The sequence below is a fragment of the Acomys minous genome (assembly GCF_964271855.1).
Source record: "Acomys minous genome assembly, chromosome: 10".
NCBI classification, from domain to species: Eukaryota; Metazoa; Chordata; class Mammalia; order Rodentia; family Muridae; genus Acomys; species Acomys minous.
Genome location: NC_140491.1, coordinates 88,842,620 through 88,865,712, shown reverse-complemented (window position 1 = coordinate 88,865,712; position 23,093 = coordinate 88,842,620). Strand labels below are relative to the sequence as shown.

Sequence of the window (23,093 nt, the reverse complement as noted above, 5' to 3'; positions counted from 1 at the left end):
TGTAAGCCGGAAACCAATCTAGATGACAGCGTGTTCTAGGACAGCAGGCCTACATACTAAGACTATGTCTCAAAAAAAATATATTTTGCTAGCCAAGCCTATGAAAGTTCAAAACAGTTTGTTCTACTGTATAGACAGACACATACATCTGGAAGCCTACACTATTTTTTTTTTTTTTAGAATAAATAATAATTGCTGAGACTAACCACTATCTGCCATTTTATTGTTTCCCCTTTTAGCGGAAGTACAGAGTGAAATTGAAAGAATTTTTGAATTGGCAAGGTCATTGCAATTGGTTGTTCTTGACGCAGACACCATCAATCACCCAGCACAGCTTATAAAGACGTCCTTGGCACCCATCATCGTCCATGTCAAAGTGTCGTCTCCCAAGGTAATCACCATATTCCTGTCTACGGGTCAGGGTCCTTTCTTGTGGTTTTGCTCTGCCTTTCTTTGTGGGCAGAGGAATGTCTCCAGAGTTCTGTTATAATGAGCTCACTTTAAAACAGTTCTCAAGCCCTAGGGATGTGAGGGAGGCCCCGGGAACGATACTACATCTCTTCCAGAAGCTCCCGCCTGCTGTCAGGTTGGCAAAATACTAAGGAGAACACAAGGAAGGAAAATGCAAAGTAGACTCTGGCATTTCACAGGCCTTCATTTCCCTTTGTCAAATTTTCTGGATAATAATCACTTCTTGAATCACCTATATTCTCTGCCCAGGTGAGAGATAGCATAGATAATTCAGAGAGATACCTGATGTAAGGTGAACGACCACCATGTGAACACCTCGTCATTTGTGTGTAGTTGGGTTGGTTGAGGAACACAGTTCTTCCTGGGTTAAGCACAACTGGTAATGTATGCCATCAGAGTGACAGGAATGGAGGAAGATGGCCCCAGATTGCACTCTTGATTTTGATGTCCCTTTATTTTTCACATTTACTTATTTTTTTTTTTTTTTTTTTTTTAGTTTGTGTGCATATTCACTTGCTCTGTCATAGCGTATGTGTAGAGGTCAGAGAACAACGTGTCAAAGTTCTCGCCTTTCACCATGTGGGCTCTGAGGAATGAACTCAGGTCATCAGGCTTGGTGGCTTTCACCTTTATCCACGGAGCCTTCTCACTGCCCTACCCTCAGCCTTATTTTTAAACAATGATGCTATTTTAAAAATAAATATGAAATTGGTATCCATAAGAGCCATTACCTTAATACGTAATTCCTTCAATGCCTCCTACAATGTGTGTGTGTGTGTGTGTGTGTGTGTGTGTGTGTGTGTGTGTGTGTGTGTGTGTGCACCTAAATGAAAATTCAACTCCCGCCCAAACAGTGGTATCCTTTCGTGGTTAGAAAAAAAGCCTACAGAAGCTGTGATTTGTTTTCTTCCCAAGTTCTCAGCCTCTTGGGGGGCACCTCTCCTGTGCAGTAATTGTACAAATCCTGACCACGCTCAGTTAATTCTGGGGAGTGAATAGAATAGACCTGCATTGCCTAGAACACTGGAAACTCTTCTTGTCCCCAGCTGCTGGGGTCCCAAGCATCCTCTGCAATGATCTAATGTCACCTCCATCCCCCCAGTGCACTACTCCTGTGCTGTCTGGAAGTGCAGGATCAGGGGTTTACATGGACCCATGCACTAAAGTGTCACAGAACTTCATGAAGTAGTGCTGTCGAAGTAGAAAGAGCCCTACTTCAATATTAACAAAAACAATGAAATAACATGTGGCCATATGCAGCTATAGCTATGAACAAAGGAACAGATAATAGTCTTTCTTACATGCAGCAATGCTTCAACACAAATGCTTTACCTATTTTCAACCGTGAAGTAGCTTGATTAATTTAAAATTAAATCAAATATTTCATTAATTATTGAAAACTATGACATGCATAAATGACCTTGCTATGTGACATGGAAATAATGAACTGAAGTACTACTGAACTGAATAATACCAAAATATTGACTCAACGTGAGCAGGAACAGACCAGCCCTTTCCCTTTGACAGGGAGATTTGAAATCTGCAAGAGACTTAAAAATCTAGGTGGGAAGTGAGGCTGTCATCAGGACCCCACAGGGAGCTAGGACAGCCGGTCCACCTAGGCCCACAGGGCATCAACACAGACATTCTAAGTGGGTTATTTCTCACATTGTAGATTTTCTTTACTAATCCTTGGGATTACATAAGGTGTAAAAAACAACAAAATAAAACAAAACAAAAAAACAAACAAAAAAAACTAGATCCCAGTATATTTGGTTTCCTTTCAACTCACTGACAATGCCTCGGGTTCTATCATCCTGTCAGGTCTTACAGCGGCTGATTAAGTCCAGGGGAAAGTCTCAAAGCAAACACTTGAACGTTCAACTGGTGGCAGCTGATAAACTGGCCCAGTGCCCGCCTGTAAGTAAGACCTTTTTTTGTCTTGATCATTGATGACTATTTACAGGAGCGAGGTTTTCCTTTCAGTATTAGCACCATGCCTTCTATTCTGCAGAGATGCTGATGCCGGTGAGTACATCCTTGGCGTAGGCTGCTGTTGTTACATTGGGTGGGCACGGGCTTCCAGGACAGGATAGTGTCTGCCTTATCCTGAGACGTGATCTCAGAGTCAGAAACCCACTTTCATTCCAACTTTCTTGATTACCTTCCAAGCACTCAGGCACTATATCCAGTCACGTGTTCACTTGTAAGAAAAGAGCAAAATATAACGTGCCAGTTTGGCTTTCCTTTAGCTTTTCTGCTAGAAGATTCTGGTGGGCACCCAAGAGTGCAATGTTGAAGGCCAAAACTGGATTGCAACCAGAACGTCTCTGTGTTGGTAACAGATGAAAGGATCGTTGAGGAGTGAGAAACTTATATGCTGCCTAGTGTCATTGCTACAAAACACCTGCAGGACCTGAAGGCACACATTGGTGGGCTGGGCTGGGCTGGGAAAGGTAACTTATCATAGGCATTCAGGGAGTGATAGGTTAGTCATGTCTGTGCTTGCTCAATTGACTAATGGTATCTATGCCTAGCTTTCTCTAAAAGAAAATAACCATCTTGTTGGTGGGTTCACTAGATTTTTAAAAATACTTGTAAAAGGGTCTCTTATGCTCTGTGAAAGTATAGAATCCAATTCAAGTCCTTGGAGAGGTGACACAGACAAGCGATATAAACCTACTGCACGGATGCCCACTGCACGGAACTGGGGTGAAAGTTCAAGAAGCACTTGTGTGCATGTGTGGGAAAGTTCTTAGAACAGTGCCTAGCACAGGATACACGCTGTCCAGGAGCCGCTGACGCCATTCCCAGGTGTGCGCTGTCCTGTGCCACATCTGGTCTGTTACACTCTGTGAGGATTGCGCCTCTTGGGCTCAGTGTTGTATCGTACCTCCTCGTCATGGTGGGCTCATAGTAAATGTGCGTTGACGAAGTTAAGAGCGGATGGAAGGTTGTACAGGCAAGAGCAGCAGGAACAATGATAAATCCTTTCATTAGCTATCTTACATGGGCCAGACAGCTTGCTGGAGGCTTTCCACAGATCATCTGTAATCTCAGCGTGGACTAGGAAGACAGACAGTCTAAGCCCCACTTTATCGCCGAGGCAACTGAGAACAGAGTTGATCAATGAGTTTGATAAGATCATGTGGCAACTTAAGATTAGAAGTAGACCCATCTGGCTTCAAAGCTGTTTCTTCTCTCCCACCACCTACCCTCCCCACACGATACATTTATCAGACTACCCACCCTGCAGATAAATCCAGAGATCTATTTTTGCTCCCAAATCACTTACTAAAGATGTCACTTACAGAGTGGAAGTTTGGTCAAAACATCAAGAAACTATAAAAGAATGTGTCACCCAGCCCCTGGCCCTGAAATGTCTCACAGTTGAAGGGAAATCGTCTTTATTGAAGATTATTTCTCCAGTGTTATTTCAGTTTTACGGCTACCAAAAGCCAGGAAGTGTGCTGTTCTTTTTACTTTTTAGGACAATCTTAGATTGATGGCTATAATCAGTATAGCATTCTTCGAAGCAGTCACTAAAAAATGGAACATCTTTTCATTTCATGCCAGCTTATTAACACTTGGTCCAAAAAATTGCTAGAGAAAATAAATTATGTCTTTTTAAAATTGAGGTATTTGAGCTGCTGAAGACAATGCTAAGGTTTTTAGAGTGAAAAACTTCACTAGGTTCAGTAGCCCTAACATGCAAGGTCCCAGCACCCATCTTCAGTGTGCCAACTAAAGAAACAAGGAATGAAAACCAAAGGAAAATGATTCAATGTGACCATCCCGGGACCAAGAACAAAGGGATTCAGTAGTTCCCTATGAAACCCACTTTGAGGGTACTGGTGTGAAGTATAGGCTTAAATAAGGGGCCTGGTCGTGGTGTGGTGCAGCTCATCATCGATACGTCACCATTTCCATTTGCCCCGTAAGCTGTCCTCTGTGGGAAACCTTTTCTTAGAGGACAAGTTCTTTCTCTGACTCCAGGGCCTCAGCCTTTCCCTCTAGCAGCGCAAGTTTCCTAAGGGAATTCCAATCCCTTGGAATCCATTGTTTCGGTCGCTTGATAGCCCAATATAAGTTCACAGGCCTCTCTTTAGAATGCCTCTTCTCATGCCGGATGATTAAAAGAGGGCTTGTACGCTGGTGGTATCTGCACAACTTGCTACCTCTGAGATATGGGGAACCAAAATCAGACAAAGTCGCATACTTACATGTAAGCAACATGTCAGCGTACTGGGAGGAGAGCCCTCCTCTATCACTAGATTAGCAAGACAGACACATCTTTGTTTTGAATAATTGGTCAGATAGCCTGGCATTTTCAACGAGCAGCCAGAATAAGTAAGGGTGCCTTGTACTTAAAACTTTCAAGCGTATGACAGTGTGCGTAGAGCACTTGTCATTCTGGGAAAGAATCCTGCATTCTATTTTGGCCCACATGAAGCAATGTTCAGATTACAAAAGCTAGAAGAAATTTTAAAATGTGTCTGCATTTTATCCCTTTACTTCAAGACAATTATTGTCATTGTTACCCAGAGAGTGGAGTCAGCAGATTCTCCTAGCAGGGTGTCACACTGCAGTGATATTACAGGCAGCAGGTTTTGGAAAAGGACAGCTCAGATGACACTGAAGAAAGAAAAGTAGCTTTCTATAGCTAGAAGGATGATTCTAGTTCCAGAGACCATGAGAGCCAAAGAGGACCACACAGAGTTTCCTATAGTATGTACCTTACTATTGGGTTCCGTGGGATGACGTCAGATGATACAGGAAAAGAACGCTGGATCTAAGGATGTTTAAGAAAATGCTAATGTAAGCACTGCCCATCAGGCTGCTTTGCTTAGAAGGCCAGTTTTGCTAACATGCTCTTTGTATCTCCAGTAGGATAGGGGGTATCCTGTGCTTCTCAGTAATGTGTCTGCAGGTCTTTTTTTCCACAGAAAAGCCTGTGGGTTTAATGTTTCCTGGAGCACTTAAAGGGAAATACAACTCTGCTCCAGTCTTCTCATTTTACAAGTGAGGGAACTGAGACCAAAAAGAGATGAACTGGCTTCCCCAAAGCTAGATGCCTTGGGCAATGATAGTGCCTTAATCAAGGGAGAGACTAGATCAGCGGTTCTCCACCTGTGGGTAGCAATCCCATTGGGGGTCGCATATTGAATACCCTGCATATTAGATATTTACATTACAGTTCACAAAAGTAGCAAAATTACAGTTAGGGAGTAGCAACAAAATAATTTTATGGTTGCGGGGCCAGAGGGTCACCACAGCATGAGGAACTGTGTTAAAGGGTCACAGTATTAGGAAGGTTGGGAACCACTGCTCTAGATGGTAAATGGCAAGAAGTTATTACTACATAGATTGGAGTTTCTGTTGCTGCGCTTAAACACCACCACCAGCAGCAGCTCGGAGAGAAAAGAATTTATTTCATCTTAAAGCTTGCAGTCCCTCACTCAGGGAAGTAAGGGCAGGAACTTGCGTACAAAACCTGGGAGAATGAAGGAAAGCTGAGGCCATAGTGGACCTCTGCTTACTAGGTTGTTCCTTGTGGCTTTCTCAGCCTGCTTCTTACAGCACCCAGGACTACCCAGCCCTGATGAGGTGTGCCCTTCCACATACATCGCCAACCAAGAAAACACATGGAGGCATTCTCTCAGTTGAGGTTCCCTCTCCCAAAATGACTGTAGTTGAATCAAGTTGATATAGACTAGTCAGCACACTACATCTTCTTCACAAGAGAGACTACGCCGTGGGCAAGGCTTTTGCTAGGAGAAGGGCCAAGAAACTTTCCAGTAACAATAGAGGTTTGTTGAGACAAGTGCTGTTCTTTGCAAAATGATTCAACTTTGCCTTTGAGTAGCCATGAACACTATGCGTGTAAACCATGGGAATGACTGGGCTCCATTCAGACTTTGTAGAAGCAAGGGGGCAGGCCCATTGCAGCTGGAAGGAATTGTCGCTTTTCTTCTAGGACAAGACTTGTTACCTATTACTGCAATAAATGGTCGTAAACATGGCGACTTCAAACAGTAGCTGATGGGTAGTATTCAGCCGACTGATCTCTCAGCCGGGGTGAGTAGGAAGGACTCTTCCAGTTATTCCTTTCCACTTGGCCCAGGGCCTTTGTCATGAGCCCTTTTCTGCGGGACTATGGGCTTCTTACATTGTACCTATCTGGTCAAATATTGTAGTCTCCTAAGAGCTCATTTTAGATCCCAGCTCAGTATCTCCACTGCATTTGGCTGATCCAAATGGTCACAGAGGCTCTCCAGATCCAAGGGGATGGGGACATAATGTTCCCTCTCAGTACAGGAAGAACCAAGGAATTTGTGGCCACTTCAAAATCTGCTCTAGGAAGGAAAAAAAAATAATAACTGGGACAATAGGCTACTGGGAGGCAAACAGGAAAGTTTCCCCAGATACTGGGATGTAGGAGCCCCTGCAGACTACTTTGTTTTGGTGGTTAGCTAGATTATGTTTTCTTAGTGTGTCTACACAGCATATATTTATATTTCAATTTTCTTCTTCAGGGTATTAGTGTCTTTTCCTTTTCAGAGAAGTGGAGAGTAGTGCATTTCAAAGAGGCCAAGTTCAACTTTTCCCAGTACCATGGCAATAAGAGTTGCATAACACTTGGTGAGACAAACAGATAAACAACTGGATGATAAATGAAACATAATCCTTTAATCCCACTTAGTTACAGGCTGGCTTCTCTTACCGACAGCTGACCTGGTGGCTCTCTGAACTGTGTAATGACTTTTTATGTGTATTAAATGACACTGGCCACCTTTTCTACAAAAGCTGGACTCATCCTCTCCGCAGGGGCTTGCTTGCAAGCCTTAACAGTTTGAGAACCAGAATGGTTCTCTTCTGTCCCACTTTATTTCCCATTGCTGAGTGGACTCCAAATCATTCTATCATGCATGCAAGTTCTGAGAGGAATTTTCCACTGCCCAGTTCTAGCAGTATTTAAATTATTGAGAATGGTACGGTTTCACTCATCTATTTGATGTATTCTCTCTGTTACTGCATTCATGATTATAAAACCCAGCATGCCCACCATTTAGTTTTTTATTGTTATTTATTCATTTTTATTTGCCTGTTTGTTTTGAGACAGGGTTTTTCTTTGTAGCCCTGGCTGTCCTGGACATACTTTGTAGACCAGGCTGGCCTCAAACTCACAAAGATCTGCCTGCCTCTGCCTCCCAAATGCTGTAATCAAAGGCGTGTGCTACCACACCCGGCCTCGCCATTTACTTCTTAACACTGCTTTTTGGAGTAATCTTGTTTTGCATCTTCCCTTCATGAAACAAAACCTCACAGGATCTGATTTCAGTCTATACATTTCCAGGGATTTCAAGCAGCCAACCTAGGCAAACATGGTGGAAGTGGTTCCTTCCCACCAGTGCTATGGTATACCACACATAACTGACATAAACTTAACAAAAACACTGAGTGCCTTTTCCATGGACAGCCACACTGCCGGATGTTGTTACAGTCTTTGAGAAATAAGAATGGGCAGGATAGAATGACATGGGGAGGGAGGCATGGTAGGGTTCAAAATCAGTGTCCTTATATCCTTTCCTTTGTGTCAGCCCCACCAACTAGTGGCAAGAACTGATTCTCTCTCCCCCCCCCCCTCTCTCTCTCTCTCTCTCTCTCTCTCTCTTAAAAAATAGCTTCTGCCAGAGTCTGTCACTATTGGTTGGCTTTACTTTATCCCCACAGGATCTCCTAGATCTGTGAACAACAGCAGTTGCCTAAGTGTGGACTCTAGTTTCCAATTAGTTGTTGAACAGTGAGTTGAATACTGAAGACCTCAGAGACTTTAATAATACAAAGAATGCAATTTTGATGTGAAGATATCATTTACTGGCTAGCTATTATGTAATTAATATTAGCGTCGATCCATCCAGCCATGTTACTTTACTGAAAGCACTTGATGGTGATTCTTCTTAAATGGTGGCACCTTTGAGGCATCTCTCTATATTATAGTAGTAAAGAAGGGAGGTAGGCAGATGTCTAGTATTGCCTACTTCCTCTTAGAAATAGGAAAGATGCTGTGTATGATGCTCTATCTACACGCAACAAATAAATGAAAGCAAAGGATAAGCCATGGAGTTTGCACACATATACTTTGCTGTCTAGCTAAAGCTCAGTAGTGAGCCATCTTTTTAAGAGGTAAAACTAGGAGCTGGAGAGATGGCTTATCAGCTAAGAGCACAGGCTGCTCTTTTAGTGGACCTGCCTTTGACTCCCATGTATAACTCCAATTACAAGCAATCCAACGCCCTCTTCTGACCTCCCTGGGCACCAAGTAGGCATGTGGTACACAGATATACGTGTAGGCAAAAACACTCATGCACATAAAGTTTAAAAATTTTTTAATTTAAAATTAAAGGGAGGTAAAGCCAAACACGTACTTAGTTTCTAAGGTTTTTAAGCTTTGTGTTAAAAATGATAAGTCACAACTTCCTGAATAAACATGTTGGACAAGATACATGAGTTTGTATTTGTTTGTATTTTGTAGTCATTAGGAAAACTAACCAAAAAAAAAAAAAAAAAAAAAAAAAAAAGGAAAAACTTACCAGACATACTCTGTATGTTTTCCCTCACAAAAGAACACAAGTAGATGAAGTTTACGCCATTCCTCGTATGGGACCTAAACCCTAATATTTGTTTTGTAAAAAAACAAAAACGAAAACTGGAGAGACCATTTCAGTTTACCCCTTGAAACGGTTCTAGCACAGCCAGCTGCAGCATCACTCAATCCCCAGCAAAACTCCTTAACAAGGTAGGTGGGGAAGTACTTAGGTTGTTTTTAAAAAGTGAAACGCCTTCAGTTTCCTGCCTCCTCCCAGGATTGATTGCTCTTCTCCGAGCTCTGGGTGTCTGGCAGGCCTGTTTCTACCACCCAGAAATCACAGTGCTTTTCTTCTTAGTATTTCTGAAAATGCTTGTCCAGGAAGCACATCTCCTGCACACCATTCCTGATGCGGCACAAAAGGGCTCCATCCTAGGGTGCCAGGGGTGCTCGGTATGGGAGCTCTCTGGAATCTTCTCTGTCCCTTTATATCTCGAGCACATCCACAGGCATGAGAGCAGAGGGGCAAACTGTTCTCTGGGACATGTGCTGCTTAAACAGCTCTCTTTGTCTGGTTCCACATTTACACTTCCTGCATGGGATGCAGCTGCTCAGATACAGCTTTTACGTTCATTTAAAAAGGTGGCAAAGCTGACTTGCAGAACCCTCTTGAGTTGCTTCACTTTGAATTTCTTTTTGAGTTTGTATATTCTTTTAAGACTCCTCTCCCACTGCCATTCTAGTACACAGCTCTATTCAGCTGTGTTATTTCCCAAACAGAAAAAAAAAAAAATAATAACTGCCAAGACACATAGTCTGTGAGATATTTTCCAAGTTGGAAATAAGTGTATATATACATCAGGGTCATTCAGAAGGTGAAATTTGCTTTCTCTGTGTTCTAACCATCCTCTACCATATAGCCACTGTTTGGCAGTAAAAAACAGTTTGTAAGAACCGATCAGGCCTAAGCAAACAGCCCTGTGCTGGTGTGTACAAATTCTCCCCATTGGCAAAGGGAAGCACTTTATTAAAATTCCTTGTAATTAACTGTGCTGACTGTGGTTTCCATAGAGACAGTGTAATAAGGAACAGCTAAGTACATATAGACTTCACTCGGCACCTTGTAGTCTGTGGGGTTTTTTTTTTCTCTCTCTCTTTAAAGAAGTTTTCATTTTAACGATCAAATATTAGTTGTACAGATGAATGAGTTCACTGCCACTCATCAATATGCTGTGCATTGCACACAGCCACCCACCCTTCTGCAACCTGGGACCCTCCCCCCCTCCCTGCCCCCCCACTTTCTCCTACCACACTCCTCTGTTCCTAAAACTCCCTCTTTGTCTCTGTTTCCTAAATCCTTGCCCTTCCCCTGCCTTCTATTCCATTCAGCCCTTCTACAAGGTTGACTCACTGGTTTCCACGCATGAGTGAGGAGGCCTGCCTTGCTGCATTGGCATTGTTTCACTCAGCACACCTTCTTTAGTCCCTGCCATCTGTTTCACGTCTGAATAGGATTCTATTATGTAATTGTACGGCATTTTCTTTCCCCACACATTTATCACAAGGCACCTAGGTTGGTTCCATACTTTGGCCCCTGTGAATAGTGCTGCAATGGTCTTGGGGGTGCAAGTCCACTTTAGAGATAAATACTTAGTATCACGTCATGTGGTATTTCTGCTTTTAGTTTTGTGAGGCGTCTCCCATTTCTTTTCCACAATGACTGCGCTGCTGTCTCGTCTCCCCAAGAGTGTGTAAACGTTCCTATTATTTCTTGCACCTTAATAATAACCAACCATTCTAACTGGAATGAGATGGTATCTTAACCGTGGTTAATTTTGTTGTGTTGTTTGTTGAGAAATGCTGGGCCAGTGCTTTTAGCGCAAAGCTGTGTGTCCAGCCCTTGCCTTGTTTGTTTGTTTACAGACATGGCCTCATTCCATAACCTAAGCTGGCCTAGGATTTGCCTGGCTGACCTCAGACTTGTGATTCTTTTGCCTTAGTTTCGTGTGTGCTGGGACTGCAGGCTTGAGCCAACACACTGTGCTTGTTATTGTATGATTTACTTTTCCACTATAATTAGTGAAAGTGAGCTTTTGTTATATGCTTGTTGTATGTTTCATTTTAAGAAGTATCTATGATGTTATCTTTTTGAGTTCCTTCTCTGATCTGAATGTCAGTGTGCAGTGTTCCATTTGCAAATATTTTCTCCCAACCTTTGTCTCTTAATTCTGTTGTCTGTTTTGCTGTGTTGGTGTTAACTCGTTTGTCTGTTTGTACTTTTTGTAACTGTGTATTTAGATTAATATCTTTTTTTTTTCCTATACCAATGATAAAGTATTCCCCTGTTTTCATATACCCATTTCATAGTTTCAGGCATAATTCAGGCTTAAGAGTTAGTTAGATCTTTGATCCATTTTGAATTGGGTTTATTGTGTGGTAAGAGAAAAGGATCCAGTTTTATTCTTCTGCATAAGCTTATCCAATTTTGTCAACTACTTATTGAAGAGACTGTTGTTTTTCCACTATTACATTCTTATCACCTTTGCCAAAAACTGTTTTTATTGGTATGTAGTTGAAGGCCAGAGCACTTGCCTAATATGTGTAGGTGGCCCTAAGTTCATACAACACACACACACACACACACACACACACACACACACACACACACACACACACGAGAGAGAGAGAGAGAGACAGAGAGAGAGAGAGAGAGACAGAGAGAGACAGAGAGAGACAGAGAGAGACAGAGAGAGACAGAGACAGAGAGAGACAGAGAGAGAGACAGAGAGAGACAGAGACAGAGAGAGAATGAGAACATACCTTACACACATTGTTAGGATCTTTCCAGCCAAGGAAGGGCCTTCAATGTCTCACTGAGAATAAATAAGTCCATGCTAATGATAGAGACCTATGCAGTCAAATGTGTACAGTGGACACCAACAACGATAGGATGAACAGGATCCCAAATCTGGCCTCTAAGTCACAGAATGTGTGAAACAATGGGGACGGGTAGAGCGGAGAGGGGCCCCTCAGTGAGTGCTGCCCGCTGTCCTCCAGTTCTGTTCTTACCATCGGTGATGCTTTGGGGCCGCGGTTGTTCTTGTTCTGTTCAAGTCAGTACTGTAGCAACACTGCTTCTGTTGGAGCATCGAGGATGCGTCTCAGGCCTCCTCATCCTACAACAGCTGAAGTTTGTACTAACCAGGAGAGGAGGGATTTAATGGCAAGAGAGAGAGAAGCTTCTTTGGTTTACTTGGGAAGTGAGATTTCCAGTGAGGGCTTCTAGCAATCAAAGCTCTAGGTACCAGGTGTTCTGTGTCTTGTGGGCCACAAGGGTACTTTTTTACCTGTCTGAATACCAACACAGCCTGGAACAGGATAAATGCTGAGTAAATATTGTCTGGATGAATGAAATGTGCATAGAAAACACAGTGGAAAGTCTATTGACTATAACGGCCTACGCTTACTTACCTGGCCAAGGTAACCTGATATGGCCATGAGGAATGAAACTAGGTTCAGTTTGGAGGGACCATAGCAAGGCTAAGGCTGTGACAATTGTTTTTGACAGAACCCAAGAGTTTTTATACCTTTATCAGAAACAGAATACAGTGGCAATTTCTAGGATCAATACAGTTATAGGTACCAGGATACAATGAGGTTTGCAAGCTACACAGGGTACACCAGATTAATGTCTAAGACCAATGTTCCTGTCAAGTTTCCATGCTTCCTTGACTACTAAGGGAACAAACAAGAGAAACACAAAGCAGCCTGAGGGGGTGCATTGGCCTCTCAGGAACTGGAAGGCACATCATGCCCCAGGAGCCATAGACTCCAACCTGAGAAGCCTATGATGAATGCCTCTCAAGGCAGCAAGGCCAGGCCAACATCATGGTTCCTTGCAATTGGTAAGTGTTTTGGGGGGACATTTTTCTATGTAAGCTGACCTGGTTGAGTCTTCTCAAATGAGTCAGTGTGGACTGAAGTCACTAGCTTTCAAATTCCCATGAGATAAGGTCCTTCAAATTCCTTTCCAGTTTGAGCGCAACTTTTTCAGTAAAGGTTGATGCAATAAGCATTTAATAGTAGTAGGCTAGGGGAACCGCTCTCAGTGGTGGAGTATGGGTTTAGCTTCCCTGAGTTCATGGTTCAACCCTCAGCAACAAAACTAAGCAAATAATAAACACTGGAGATGAGACAGTTTACATAGTAATGACAGTGTCAAGAGTCCTCTGTCCTAAGCGCTGAGGAGAATGAACTGGGACACCACCAGTTCCACTAGTCTTCACCCGGCAGCGTCAGTGCTGGTGGTAGTAACTGTGCATTTAGCTTATTACTGGGAGTTCTTATTTTGGTAAAATGAACTCATAAAAACAGTGGGAATGTGGCGAGGGTGGTGGGAGAGGGAAGGCTCACCACCACCGACTACTTGTACAGGGTGTGCTAGCCCTTCCCTCTAGAATGGCTTTCTCTTGGTGAGGCACCAAGGTTTTCTGCCTTTCCCTCCAAAGCGTATGCATTGGGTGTATCCTCTTCTTTTTCCCAGTTGCACTGCCATAACAGGAGAAGCATTCTACTCTCTGGGGCACAAAAACTGCTTCCCACTTATAGGTAGATGTTGGGCAAAGTCCTGACTGACCTAAGCACGGACGTCAACAGCTTCTTAGGTGGCTTCTTTATTCCCCAGTTAAATTCTCTTGTTCTTAGCTGCTTTACAGAACAGTCTCGTGGGAGCAGCCATCACTACTGTGTGCTCTCTAGTATAGTATCAGTACCCACTTCCTTTTCTTATTGTTTTATCATGAGACAGATAAAATCGTTTTCATGAGCATTCTGAAAACAAACTATGTACTTGTTATTACCTTGAACAACACAGTTACCACAGTAATATTTATTCCAAGCACATGGTTGTGGCTCCAGTCGTTTTTAGAACTCTCTTTTTAGCATCATCATTAACTTGTTTCTTTTGTATTTTGAAACTGGTGGGATTTAGCTGTATAGGAATACATGGACAAAATGTGAATATGTGTGTTTTCATATTCATGTTTGCCTCTCCCCCTCCTCAGGCCTTTTCTAGTTGTTATTACTGTTTTTCAAGACAAGGTTTCTGTGTATAACAGTCCTGGCTGTCCTAGAACTTGCTTTGTAGACTAGGCTTGCCTTGAACTCAGAGACAAGCTTGCCTCTGTCTTCCAAGTGCTGGTATTAAAGGAGTGAGCCCCCCACCGCCCGGCTTCATCTTTTTCTCTTTAAATCAAGAATGATTTCACTGTTACTTCTGAGGAACACTACTTCTGCCTCAAGTGGAATTTTCAGTGAAGCCTACAGTAGAAATATGATGGGTTTTCTTATAATCTGCAGGAAATGTTTGATGTTATATTAGATGAGAATCAACTTGAGGATGCGTGTGAACATCTGGGAGAGTACCTGGAGGCATACTGGCGTGCCACCCACACAAGCAGCAGCACCCCCATGACCCCATTGCTGGGAAGGAATGTGGGCTCCACAGCCCTCTCTCCATATCCCACAGCAATCTCTGGATTACAGGTACTGCATTTTTTTTCTTCTTGGCTTATACTTCTACAGCGTTATTTTCAGGATCCAATAGAGAACTAACTAAGATGAAGACTCTGGTTGTTCTTAATCTGAAGAGGCATTCGAGGAGGGCATTGCATTTTGAAAATACCTGGGGGGGGGAGCAGGGGGGCTGGAGAGATGGCTCAGCAGTTAAGAGCACTTTCACCTCTAGCCGAGTATCCTGGTTTAGTTCCCAGCACCCACATGGTGGTTCACAATCATGTGTAACTCCAGTTTGAGGAGATATCACCTCCATGGGTGCCAGGCACACATGTGGTGCACCGATGTACATGCAAGCAAAAATACTTATAAAATGAATAAACCTTAAACTTTGTTTTAATCAAAGAGGAAAACTAGATTTTTACATTGATCCTGATCTGCCATTTAGAAAGCATGCCCTCCCCGCAGTTCACCCTTTCTGGAGAATTTTGCTATGACGTGATAATGAAGTTTACTTCGATCAGCTAATCTCTGGTAGACTTAATGTCTCGCCAGCATAACTGTCTACAGCTTCCGCATGGCACCACGGACAGCTAAGGACGATATTTCAGGATGTACAGGCCCTTTGCCTGCCTTTAAGTGTAGTTGTTCCACAGGCGGCTGAACCTGCCCTCCACCTTGTACAAACAGAACGAGTGGGCAGATTTGGAAAAGGAGACAGATCCCTGGGTTTCCAGGGGGTATCTAGAGGGCTGCCTTGGTCAGTGTAGGGAATCTGGGGATACATGCAAAGGAAGTCAGAGCTCGTTTTCACTGCTCCTCGGCTGTTGCAATCAGAACTAGGTGTTGGATGCCAGGGGAACGGTGATACAAAAGAGTCCTGCTTTTCTGCATTAATAACTATTTACCATTTATCAAGCAGCTGGAATGGATCCAGACCCCAAGCTGAAGGAACATGCAGTCAAATGAACCTCTTGGAAACATGGCTGGTTTTGTTTTAATGGGTTATAATGATAGTCATGATTGAAGATTTTGTAGAGTTAATGCTAAGCTAAATGGCATTCTCTGAAAAGCTATTATAAGTACATTACTCCACTTCAGACAACACCTTTGTAAGCAGAAAACCTGCCAAATAAATGAATTTCCTTTGAGGCTAGAAATGCATATGGGAAATGGATGGTGGTGATGCTCAACGTGTCTGCAAACACCAGCACTGCTTCTTTCCTTGTGTTCCTTCCTGTATGCCTGAGAGTAACATTGTGAGCTCTGGATGGGAAAAAGAGGAAAGGAAGAATGGCCCAGTAAACTTCGTAGTGTTGGAGGATCTAGCATTCCATTTTATTTATAACATAACCCTATCACTAGCCACCTACAGTAGCTCACCCAGCACCATTATGAGTTGATTTTGGTGCCCTTTATCCTGTGGCCTACTTCTCCCAGTAACCATAGGTGTTTGATGGCATGATCGTTGACCTATTTAATGAGTTTCCTTCTATGTGAAGCTGATGCACTTTAGGAAAGAGGTACCTGGGCCATTGATGGTACCAGGTTCCTGCTCTGTAATCCACATAACCTACCTAAGCTGGTAGACACAAACAGACAGGTGCCCCTAAAGCGAGAAAAAAAAAAAACAACAGATAACATATTCTGGGCCATCCAATAACTGCTTTAGATGTCAATTTCAGTTAATAATATTAAAAGAATTTGACTTGTGTCTGAAGACTATTTTTGCAGCTCTCAGTTAAAGCAAGAGTATATAAAGACCCAAATTAATTGGCTACACAAAGCTGAGAGCCTCTTATCAATGTCAGGTATAGAAACAAAGGCATCATTTAATGGGTAGTACAAATAGTAATTTTATTAATATTCTTTGTCAAAACTGTAAGGAACATTGATCTTGGGCAAGATGAAGTAAATGTAAAGTGAGTAACTTTAGAAAGATTTTTATGAATTCATGAAAGGAATCAAATAATAGATCTTATTCTCAATTTTATTTCATAACAAAACAATCATCATTTTTTTCAATAGAAAGAATGAGTTATTAGGCCTATCAAAATAGATTAAGTTATATTTAAGAGCCAACTTTCAGCTCTGCATTTGAATAGGAAGGAAGCATTATCATTGAGCATCATATACTTACATTCACAAAGTATCAGTAACAAAGCATCTATGTAAGCTGCATCCTGAAAAACAAACAAACAAAAAAGACCAGGTAGCCTGAGCAGAACGTCTATGCATCAAAATGCTTCCTTAGGTCAAATAATCAGCATCTCATTTTACAGACCGTTATTGCACATGCATTGACATATTTGGATGGATGAAGCTGATCTTATCTAACCCGTGAACTGCCTGATGTTTTTAGAGTCAGCGAATGAGGCACAGCAACCACTCTACAGAGAATTCTCCAATTGAAAGACGAAGCCTAATGACCTCTGATGAAAATTACCACAACGAGAGAGCCCGCAAGAGTAGGAACCGCCTGTCCTCCAGCTCCCAGCACAGCCGGGACCACTACCCTCTGGTGGAAGAAGATTACCCTGACTCATACCAGGACACTTACAAACCCCACAGGAACCGAGGCTCGCCTGGGGGATACAGCCACGACTCCCGACATAGGCTTTGAGGCTGCTGAAACAAACAAACAAACAAACAAACAAACACAAATCATCTGTTGACAATTTGCCATAGCACTGCTAGAATAAACCAGTCATCTTAATTTGGCAAGCACAGCACAGTATCTGCTGTGCGGGTGGGTTGCTGTCATTTGATCTAAGGGGCAAGAATTAACTAGAAGTACATTATGCCCTTGAGTCTAGACGGGTATTAGATGCCCAATCATATAGGTATTTTTAAGTGCTACATTTACATAATAACAGTACCTTTTGTTTTCTTCATAGATTTTAGACACATCAATTTGTAATTTAGGGTACTTGTCAAGGCACATATAAAATAATTTCCCGTGTAGGAAATTCCAAATGACCAGTTCCAGTTGGAACCAATTTATAAACCAATTCCTGTTGGAATTTGGGTGAATTGACTGGAAAGTCTACTTGAGCATGTTGAAATCAATTGAAAAATCAGAAAAGAATAAAAAAAAAAAAACCAATAAGGAAACCAAAATACCAATAGAAACCAAAACCAGCTATGGTATTGATTTGCTGGAAGCTAAATTTACATTTCAAGTTGGACTACATAAACATTTTAATAATATGTTAATGTTGCCAGAATGGCTTTTCAAACTTACTAAATGTATTGATAGTGCCAAAAAACAAACAAACAAACAAATTCAGAAATCTTAATGCAGAAATGATATAATTGCCTCAGATTTTAATATTTTTATTTTTCCTGTTACGGCTGTTGTATTCAAAGTGTTTTGCTTTCCGTTCAGTCAGTACTGTTAGCCAGTTCGAAGTTGACAGAATAAGGGGGGGCAATGAGAATAGTAAAGAGAACCCCAAGCATGGCTTGTTACAGGAAATAGAAGATGAGGTGGCGTTTCTTCTGTAATCAGTCTGCTCAGTCTGCTCACTACTGCACACATCTGGGGATCTGAGGTCAGATGGCGGAGATGTGGCCAGACCCTTTCTGGGCACAAAGGTCATCCATCCCACTGCACACTGGCACCAGCTTAGGAGTTCTGCCAACACGACTGAGTGTCTTTCCCTCACTTCGCTCAGTCTCTGTCTTTGAATATAATGAATGTTTTGGCCCTGCACCACAGTTTTTTTTTTTTTTTAAGTCAAACTAACAACGTCTTTTTGTTTTTTGTGGGCATTATCAAATTAGGTACTGAAAGTTTATGTTTTCACAAACTAATTAATTAGGAAAAGTTAGAACACTGAATTCAAATCTTGCAGAAACAAACAAACAAACCCGAACCATGCAGATTCAGATTCTATTTCCTCACTAAAAGCAAAGCAGTTTTAATGTGGGCATTAGTGAGAGTTTGGAGGTGGCTTTGTGTCATTCTAGTGAACGGCCTTTAGATTCCAACGAGTGTATTTATGGCACTGGTGACCCATCCCCCATATTATTAAAGAAGACTTTAATCCAAAAAATTATTTAAATTAATCCTTTTACACAAGAAACAAATATCTTCATGAAAGGACTTGTTTCTAAAATGGCACAGTGCATGTGTTTTCTAAAAGCCCAACTGGAGCTTAGACATAAAGTCTCTTTCTACTTTGCCTTGAAGTTAGTTTTTGAAAACAAGTATAATTAACTTTATATTGTTACTTTTCTCAAAAAAAAAAAAAAGTCAAGCCCTGGGCCCTCAAACGATGTACCAGTCCATTACTTTTCCTGACCAAGAGTGTACATTTAATCCTCCTGATGAGTTAGTCATGTCTTCAATCCCATCAATCTTCTGTGCCCTCCCCTTGTCCTGACTGTATGTGCAACCCGTTACGAACCTGCTTATCTGACAATGAGGCTGCCTGAAATTTTGTAAGTAATCTCAAATATTTGATACATTTAAACATGGGCTCAGTAAACTTGAGAAGCTAACGTCTGATACAGGCTTGTAAAGCTCTTGCGTCATCTAGCAAGACTTACAGGAGTTTGTTAAGACGTTTAAGGGAGCTGCGTTCATTGGGCTCTGTAATAAGCATATAATCTTCCATTACTGAACACTTTGTTAGAGCACAGAAGAGCATTTTCCAGCAAACAAACTATATTTATTACATGTATAGCACATATTTGCATGAGAAAGAAAACATTAGCCAAACATCTTCCTGTATGCTTTATTGGTTTCTTGTTTGTGCGCATTAAAGCATTTAATTGCAGAGAGTGCACTTGGGTGTATAAATTTAGAATAGACTGCTGTTCGGCTTTTTCTGCAGTAGCATTAGCAATTTGGTCATTTAACTACTTTAAGATATTTATATTTTATGGCAGGTAGCTGTAACAGCATTTACATATATTTCCTAGTAAACAAGATTTCCATTTCTTTAAACTTTGAAGAGTCACTTGTTTTTCAAGCCTTTCCGGCCTTTTTCTTCTTTCCCCCCTTTTGCTCTTTCACGTCATGCTGAAAGAGGGAGGCCCATTTAATCTGTGCACAAAACTCATCCGTCATTTGCCATCAAAAGTCCATACCTATTTTACTTTGCAGTCCTATTAGAAAGTTAACAAAGTTAGAAATGATAAAATGTATATTTTTGATGAATATATTTACTATTTCACTTAATTTTGCATATCTTTCATCTTCTTCCTATAATAACTTTCTTTCCTCCAAATGGGGAAGGAAGGAAGAGATATCTTCCTTTCTTTTTTAAAGGCTCACAGTTGCTTGTATAAATGACTAAATCCAGATATACATATTAAATAACAAGTTTTATTTTTGCCAAGCATACCAAGAACCCATAGGAAATACATATTCCACAAGTACTTTGTTTTAATTCATTTCACTCAAAATGGCAAATGATGACAAGCAGGAGAAATATTTCTTTATCATTTGAGGCTGTTTTCACTTATAGAATAGACCATTTTAGAATTTTGTGATTTTTTTCATGGTATTAATAATGCAGACTCGTGCAACAATGTGGAAACGTGGTCCTAGAAAAAGAAGAAATGCAATTTGTGGGTCCGTCTGCTTATTTCCATGGCTATAATATGACTACATAATCAACACAGTTGCCATGTTTATGCTAACACTTAAAATAACACGTAGTAGTATTTATAAGTGACTGATAATTCTCTCTTGTCTTTATATAGCTCTATTGGGAAGAAGATTGAAATTGTTAGCAGTTAGACTTATGGCCTTTCCTAAAAAGAGTCTCAATTGTGTGACCATACAAATCATCAGATTTCATCCTTAATGGAATGAATTTTAAAGTCTGAAACAGTTTGAGACAATTATTTGTTCCACTTTGTATCTGTTATTTACTTTAGTTATTATTGTTGTTTGCAAAAATGTATTTTCAGAATGTTAACCTCTTTTCATACCTGCATACTTGAACTTGTCTTTTGTGTGGGGGCCTTAAATTTCATAATAGAGTGTAGGTGAAGTAAAAAGGGAATGAAGACAAGGAAATTGTGGCAAAAAATAAAAATAAAATAGCTCACAATCTTCAACTCTTTAAATGAACATATCCCAAAATGTTGAAACACAGTATGTCAGTTAAGAATGTTTCTAGGCAACCTTAATTTGCAAGCTAGTATATTTTCTTATATAATTTTATTTTGATATTTGCTAAAAAAAAAAACAAAACAAAAGAACACAATACCACCATATAAATTGCCCTCTATATGATACGTGTACTACCTCGTCTCTAGAGAAAACAGTTTGTCTCTGAAGGGAAAAGTCCCGATAATAGTGTCTGTTCTGCCCAACTTGCTGCAGTGTTAAAAGTGTTACACTATGCCTGCCCTTTAGGCTTCACGCTGTTGTCAAACGCTCTCATCGTACTTTCGTTTCTTCGGTGTTAGGAAGGTTTTCTTGAAATTGATCCATGGCTTATCATGATGTGAGTTTACTTTCACAAGAAGCCATCCTAGGGAACAAAGCAAACTGAAAGGAACTACCTCTGTGCAAAATGTAGCCTTTAGCTCAAGGTCTAAGGAAGAGAAATCCAGAGATTTGATGTTTAAAGGCAGAGTTGGTCAATCCTGGATGTCTATGGGCACCAAGGGCAGCTGTAGCCACTTAACTGGGTAAGGATTTTCGCGTTGTCTGGAACTCCCATGTACTCGGAACAAACTTCGTATCGGCTTTTCAAATAAATGATTACATAACCCTCATTCCTTTAGAGTTGCCTTTGTTTCTCATGACACTATTACATGGTTTTTAAATTATATAAAACTAATAGATGAATGACCATATGAGTGAAAACTTTACAGGAAATCATGTAATAAAATCTCTTTTATTAGTTGCTTACATCTTTAAATATTGTCAACACTGTAACTGTTAATTAGTTTACTTACTCCAGCTGTGTCTATGTGGCAAACAACGGTCCTCTTTTAAATGATAATGATGATCAAACCAGTCAACTTAAGAGCTGTTAGGTGGACTTTAAGAATAACTTCTTGTTAAGCAATCCAGTTAATCAAAATATTAAAGCTGGCTTACAAGGGCAGATAGCTACAGCATTCAGAAATTACTCTTCAAGGCTTCTTCTTCTGTTAAAGGACCTTTCTCCAATGAAATGCATCCTCTGATAGCAATGTCTCTACTAGTGGATAATTTAACACCAAATGCTGCATGTAATGACGGTGTATTATGAGAAGATTAGAAAGTATCTCGTCAGATAAGCTTAATTAAGGGCTGTGACTCCTACTTGCCATAAATACATATAAATAAGAGGGAATAGTGTTAAGCTTTGGGGAGTTATAACTTTTCATGAAACTTTCTCTTTGGTGAGCGTAAAATGTTCACCACAAGATGAGAGAAAATGTTACCAATGAATTTGTAGTAGTTTAGGGAATACACTGACTCTTTCTTGTTTGAAAACTATAAAGAGTTCAAATGAGAACTCTCTCGTTTTTCAAGCGTTTTGGGTTATATTTTGAACACTCAAATCCCCCCCAACAAACGGCTCCATCTATATTTACGCAGGGGTCTTTCTTGCCCAACTTGCATGCCTCTTCACACACTTCACTGAAATCAGTGTGGATTTCGTATGCACAGGGGTGTTACAGATGCGGGGTCATTAACGCTATATTGTTGCATACTATTTTTCATATGCCTTACAGTATTTTCTGGGACGTTATTAAATGAAAGCATTTTATTGCCAAAATAAATCTATGTTGTTATTTCTGCATTAGCAGTAGAAAAATAATGTAGCAAAAATATATATTGTACAGTACAAAATTATAATATATATATATATATTTTGCCAATAAATGAAAATAGATTGAGGAGAAAGAAGCACATTTGTTATAGCACAAACTTACAACAAAACCCACTGTTAAATTTGGCAGTCCTGTTTTTAGAAAACTGTTTGTAGGTTTGGTTCTGTGTTTTATTAGATTTATTTCATCTCTCATCTTTGTAATTTTGCTGCTTGATATTTTCCAGCAGTTTGTTTCATAGCCTTGCAGTCTGTGGATGTAATTTACTTATTTTATTCCCTTACATAAAACATATGCACTTTATTTGGTGTTAAGACTCATACGTATACGACTCTATTTTCTATTCCCGTTTGTTCTCCTTTGGTAACAGGTGGCACAGCAGGTGAGCTCCCGTGCTTCCTCTGGGCTTTGGATGTTTCAAAGTTTATGTTTTTCCCAGCTTCAAGTTAGAGAACAGTAAAGTGACCACATGGAAAAAAATTAAGTAGGGATTCTTTATTTTGTACTTGATACTATTTGGAGCATAAGTTAAAGCCATTAGCTGAATTTTTAAGAGGTGGGAGGGAATAAAAAATAACATTATTAATAGGAAACATACTAAAAATAACTATGGCAAAATGATATTAAAAGGTTCCCCCTATTCTGAGGGCTGTTGATATCCCAGGCTATTCCTATGTCTCTGCTGATGTGGTGGGGAAAACGCCTTTGTCAAATAACTCTCCTTTTC

General features: G+C 40.8%; 1 protein-coding gene across 5 annotated transcripts in view; it reads left to right on the top strand.

Annotated features, from left to right (window-relative positions):
* Window positions 1-20,794, top strand: part of CACNB4 (calcium voltage-gated channel auxiliary subunit beta 4) — a 259,198-nt gene extending 238,404 nt beyond the window's left edge. For all 5 annotated transcript variants that reach the window (XM_084798891.1, XM_084798892.1, XM_084798893.1 and 2 more), the window contains 4 exons: window positions 240-391; window positions 2,296-2,391; window positions 14,420-14,605; window positions 16,938-20,794. In XM_084798891.1, coding sequence (XP_084655017.1) covers window positions 240-391; window positions 2,296-2,391; window positions 14,420-14,605; window positions 16,938-17,198 — 695 coding nt within the window. In that variant the 3' untranslated portion in view covers window positions 17,199-20,794. The remainder of the gene's footprint in view (window positions 1-239; window positions 392-2,295; window positions 2,392-14,419; window positions 14,606-16,937) is intronic.
* Window positions 20,795-23,093: the final 2,299 nt, after the last annotated feature.